The sequence below is a fragment of the Ostrea edulis genome, chromosome 4 (assembly GCF_947568905.1).
Source record: "Ostrea edulis chromosome 4, xbOstEdul1.1, whole genome shotgun sequence".
In the NCBI taxonomy this organism is placed as follows: Eukaryota; Metazoa; Mollusca; class Bivalvia; order Ostreida; family Ostreidae; genus Ostrea; species Ostrea edulis.
Window position 1 is genome coordinate 60,790,220 of NC_079167.1, and position 6,000 is coordinate 60,796,219.

The 6,000-nt window shown below is 32.2% G+C and overlaps 1 protein-coding gene across 6 annotated transcripts in view; it reads left to right on the forward strand.

Moving 5' to 3' along the window:
* LOC125671151 (ubiquitin carboxyl-terminal hydrolase 22-like) overlaps positions 1-5,751 on the forward strand; it is a 21,495-nt gene extending 15,744 nt beyond the window's left edge. For all 6 annotated transcript variants that reach the window (XM_048906644.2, XM_048906646.2, XM_048906645.2 and 3 more), the window contains 2 exons: positions 858-1,007; positions 2,424-5,751. In XM_048906644.2, the coding sequence (XP_048762601.1) occupies positions 858-1,007; positions 2,424-2,466 (193 nt within the window). In that variant the 3' untranslated portion in view covers positions 2,467-5,751. The remainder of the gene's footprint in view (positions 1-857; positions 1,008-2,423) is intronic.
* The last annotated feature ends 249 nt before the right edge of the window (positions 5,752-6,000 follow it).

Consider the following 6,000-nt stretch of genomic DNA (forward strand, 5'->3'; position numbering starts at 1 on the left):
ATCTTGAGTCTTTGGAGTGTATCGACCAAAAAGTAGGTCACTTTGACCTACTTTTGGCATTTGACAGTTATATTTATATATTTCAGTCACTAATTGACCTACAATCATCAAACTTTGACAGTTGATGCATCTTGAGTTTACGGAGTGTGTCGACCAAAAAGTAGGTCACCTTGACCTACTTTTGGAATTTGACGGCTATATTTATATATTTTAGATACTATTTGACCTACAGTCATCAAACTTTTTCAGTTGTTGGGTCTTGCATGTTCGAAGGGTTTCGACCAAAAAGTAGGTCAACTTGACCTACTTTTGGAATTTGACGGCTATATTTATATATTTCAGATACTATTTGACCTACAGTCATCAAACTTTGTCAGTTGATGCGTCTTGCATGTTCGGAGTTCGCTGACCAAAAAGTAGGTCACCATGACCTACGATTGGAATTTGACAGCTATATTTCAATATTCAGATACTAATTGGCTTAAAATCATCAAACTTTGTCAGTTGATATTTCTTGGGTTCTCAAAATGTGTAAACCAAAAAGTAGGTCACATTGACCTACTTTTTTTGAATTCTTAAGATTTAACTAAAGATTTAGAATACTAAGAGGCTAAGAATAGAAATGGTGGGGTTGTACAATTTATCAGAGGAGCGATTCTAGGCCCTTGGGCCTCTTGTTTCCCAATATACAGTTTATGCTGTTTTACAGAAATGTATTTGTACAAGTATTGCCTTGTTTTTTGTAGATATTCATTGTGTTTTGTAGATATTCATTGTTTTTTGTAGATATTCATTGTTTTTGTAGATATTGTTTGTTTTTCATTGTTCTTTGTAGATATTGTTTGGTTTTTTTGTAGATATTCATTATTTGCCGTTGTGAACCACATGGGCACAATAGAGTGTGGTCACTACACCTGTTTCATTCGTCAGCACAAAGATCAGTGGTTCAAATGCGACGATCACCTCATCACCAAAGCCTCACTTAATGAAGTACTTAAAAGTGAAGGGTAAGATGGATGCCTATTACACATCGAATACCTTTAAATCAATTTTGATGCCATTTATTTCATGTTTTATTTCTTGTCCACTTTGAAATAGATAACTAACATCCATTGTCTCATTTTTAAAGTTTTAACAAATAAAAATGATTCACAGATAGGTATTTCAAAATTACTTATTCCACAAACTATCACTTATGGAGGAATAACACACCAGAGAAATCTGATATTGATGGAAAGTGGAGGATATGTACAATAATAAATTTTTTTTAAACTGAAAACTTTCAAATACATTATATTTAGATTTTGAAAAATGTGATTTTAGTAGAAAGTAATTAGAAAAAAAATTAAAACCCCTGCTAGACTTGAATCCTTGACCTACAGATCAGCAGTCGACCCGTTAACCTACTGAGATACCCAGCTTGGCGATTAGATTTAAAAGGAATATACATGTATTGCTGATATTTATATTTTTGTATAGGAGGTCGGCCATTATGATGATGTTTATTCCTCCTTAATCAGTTGAACTCTGAAATGTATGGGGAACAAGCTTTATTTCTGTGAATATCTCAAAAAAGAAGTCAAGTATACTGAAATCTTTTGGTGAAATTCACAGAGTAATGTAAAAGTCACTACATGAATATGGGTGAATTTTAATTTTTGCATTTATTGTCAAGGGCAGAGAGCTCATGAAAAAACATGAAAGTGGATAAAGTTCACTGTAGTTAACTCTAACAATCAACCTCAGCTGGTTTATGATTAATTGTTTATTATTTTGTTGTCATTAATTCACTTCTCTAACAATGTTCATATTGTACTGAAACCTCTTTCATTATAAATGGAATACCTTAACTTCCTAAAAATGTGTGTCATGAAAATAAATTTAAATGCAACTGTTTGATAAGCACTGGAGTTGGAGGGAGTTAACAGAGCATTGACAAGTCACAAAAACTCCACTTGTGAAGTCATAGTAGAATGATGCAAAAGTGTAAGGTCAAAGGCAAACATTTTGAGACGTATTTGCTTTACTTATGAGTTGCGATAAAGCTTAGTTTGTGACCATTAAGCCAGCGTTAAGGTTGTGTATCACACCAGAGAAATCTATTATGAATGGAAAACAGAGGATATGTACCATAATATTTTGAAATTAAAAACTTCAAATTTACTTCTTTTAAGGTAAAAATACAGCACGAGTTGAAACTCTTGATTGAGAGAGGATATTCTGCTAGATTAATATGAAATATTTTTCATGGCATATACTATGGTTTGTTTTTCTTTTATATCATGCATTCATAATTAGATACTAATTCTATATTTGTGTATATATGTTTAAATGCAGGACCATAATAAAAACTAGCTGTATGCTAATTTGTGTCATCCTGGATAAATAAAGGCTATTATTACATAAATCTAAAATTTTTGCAGGTATTTACTCTTTTACCACAAGCAGATTCTGGAATATCAGTGACAGTGCAGATACAGAGGAAGCTGGTATTTGTCTGAAGGGTTCCGCAACGTCTTTCTTGTAGTATCCAAAAGTATTAACAGATTTTAGTCTTATATTTTAGTACATTTATATCTATCAAAGTTCTGTAACAGTTCAGTTGCTAGTCATATTATATACACTGTACATGTAGATAATGAAATTGACATGAACAGCTGAGTGTTGAAATAGACATAATAATTTGAGAACAGATCTGGATAATTGTAGGGTTGTGTTTGTCGTCACTTAGGGTGATATTTCAGACTTTGTATTACTTATTTTTCATGCCTCAATCATTTTTTGCTCAGTTTATTTTTGATCTCAATTACAGAGATGGGACTATATCTTATTGCCAGTGTTTTGATACTTGAAGTGAGAACTTTGCTATGTTGAATATTTCATTAATTCCTCCAATGTATCAATAAGTGCTGGCATTAGTTTCCTCGAATTTATCAACGCAAGCATAAAACAAATGCTGTCTTTCACAATTTGAAAAATTTCTGTTATGAGGAAATATTAGTGACAAAATTATCAATTACTAGTTCTCGGATTAGCACACATACAGTACTTAAAAATGCCTATACTCTTCTCTGTTTTTGTGTTAAAGTTAATATATCAAGCAGGTGCATACACACAACACAATAAACAGAGAAAGCTTATTACATGTATTTTGGTCTTCCTTGGCACATGTGGTTATTCATATTTTCTTGATCCTTGTGAATGTCGAACTAAAATTTTACAATACTACCATTTACTCAGAACTCTGTTAACTTTGAACAAAAATGTAGACAAGACAGAGCAAATTTTTGTGCTTAGTATTCAAATGAGTTAATATATGTTGTGTAGTGATGTATGAAATATGTATGATTTCCCTGTGTTTTATAGATGAGTATGAATTTAGCATTATTATGTGGAACGTTGAGTGAAATGTCGGTGTTCGGAGTCAGTTTGTAAAATTATGAAATACATATGTAGATGCATGTTGTTTGTTGGAGTAGAAGAGGTGGTGCATGCGTTTTTTCTTGCCAAAAATGTATTCCAAATCTTGTGTGCGTTTTGGCTATTCTCTTATTTGCTGGTCTTTAAGAACCAGTTTTGTTATTTTGAAAGTGCTGGAAGAAGCCTGGAGTGCTTTTTTTGTATATGTGGACTGAGTATTGTGATATGAAATGGAATTCTTTGCATTAATTGTGAACCAGAAATTGTGTACAGACTTATGTAATATATTGTTAGTGTATTTATTTATTAGAGAGATTGTCCAGAATTATGACTTGTATATTGTTTAATGAGTCAATCTGGTTTTTATGATTCAGAAAGTTTTATTGACTATTGGTGAATTTCTGTTTGTTTACTTTATTTGCAATCTTTGTTTCTGTTTACTTAAATAACAAAACCACCAACATCCCGGCCACCCATCTGGACATTGTGTTCATTTTGTATTGGAGCTCACAAGAACTTACTGTGGATGCTGTAATAGTATAGTTTGTTTTCACAAGTCGGTGATCATTGATTGCGAATTTTTCCTTGTTAGAACACTAAAAAAGGGGTGCACATTGATGGACCATGATGTAGTTAAATTTTGACGAGACATATGGGTATTGAAGCCTGCTTTGATAGTAATATAAGGAAGCAACATGTCTATTTTACTTGGATTTTTTGACATTATTTTGTTTTGTCACATTTTCTCTCCCATAAAACTGTTAGAGGTGTGTATTTGGAGACATCATAGTTTATGTTGTGTAAATACAGATTGTTTTTGTCTATGGAAATCAAAGTGAATGTTTTCCATCATCAGAGTAAAATGAAAACATGACAGGAATTGCTTTTTCAAATCACATTGTAAAATGGTTTAAATGCTGGTATTGCTTTTGCACTTTGAGGTCCCAGTGTGTCCGTTTTCTAATTGTTAATTATTAGAAATAGTGAAAGAAAGGTTTCCGTCTCTTGATATTCAAACACTACTGTGATAAATGACGCACACTGCTTTTGGAGGGAAATAAAAACCTCTGCTACCTCAATTGTTCTAAAATGGAGTATTACAAGGTCTTATTCAGTCATATCACGTGTTTATTTTCACATAGATGCCTTAGTTTGTTTCCAGCTGGGTTTCTTTGTTTAAAGAGCTGTAGACTCTGTGTTTTGTGCTCTTTTTATATTTTTGTGTGAGAGAGGATGCCTGTATTATGAGTGTTCACAGGGACCTTTCTTCAAGTGATGTTTTGATCCTGTCTTTGCTGTGATATAATGTTCATTTGCTAATGTGATGTGAACAACGAACTCATAATTCCTAACCTTCAATTAAAGACCAAGAATTGTTTCAACTCCCTAAAAAAAATTCTTTGGTGAATATGCTAAATTTTATATCTGTTCCATTTGTAATTAGATATTAGAAATTTACTGTGAAAACTATAAATTGATCCTTAATGCTTCAGTTGTATGATCAAAGCATAGTATTGGTACTAAAACAGAAAAGGTTACCCTTTTAATCACCACTAGGAGTAAGGCCTATTGAACTCGTTTTAGAAATTGAATTTTTAGTCGGTCTGCAGATCCATGACTTATTTTGAGGGAATTGACAAAATTTGATTATCATACTGAGGGTGAAGTCTTTTTTTTTTTTTTATTTAATCATAATAAAGTATGAATGATCATTCCCAAAATTAAGTCTAATGATAAAATTGATTAGTACAGTTGTTAAGGAGAGGGGGGGGGGGGGGTGTGGCAGATCAGCTATATTTCACTAAACACTAATTTAAAGAACAGCACATTAGTTTAAAGTTGCAGTGTGTATTTTTTTAAATGTTTTTTTTTAGATCCTGCCTCAAAATATCTTTGAAAAGTGCTGATGAAAAGACTTTAAATTCTAACTTACAAACAGAGGAATATGTGTAAATGATTTGTAAAGATGGAAATATGTTTGTGGAATTTGGTAAATGAACAGTGATAAATTCAGCTGGCTGATGATTTAATTACTGTAACTAAATGAAAAATTAATGGGTATTTGAGTGGGGTTTTTTTTTTTTTTTTACGAAAAGCAATTTCAGGACATCCACACGTGTTCAGAACATGCCAGTTAAACTTTGTTGTCTTCTTTATTGGTCCATGTAGTACTTTCATAGGTTAATTTGATATTTAGAGCAGTTTTTACAGATTGCAGAATTTCTGTTATGGTTTGCAAGGTGTCACATCAAAATGTGTGCCAAATATCACAGAATTGTAGAACAGTTTAACTGTGTATTGTGAAATATCTTAATAAAGTGTTGAAACTACTTTTCTTTATGATTACAGAAAACATGGCTATGTTGTACTACTGTATAGATAATTTACCATGGAGAAAAGTTGTTTGGGAAAACGCTACTATGCAATACTAAAAAGCGACCATGTAGCAAGTGAAACTATGCTCCTATACATTTTTAGCTCACCTGAACCTTCAGGTTCAAGTGAGCTTTTCTGATCAAAATTTGTCCGTTGTCTGTCGTCGTTGTAAACTTTTCACAATTTTATCTTCTTCTTCAGAAT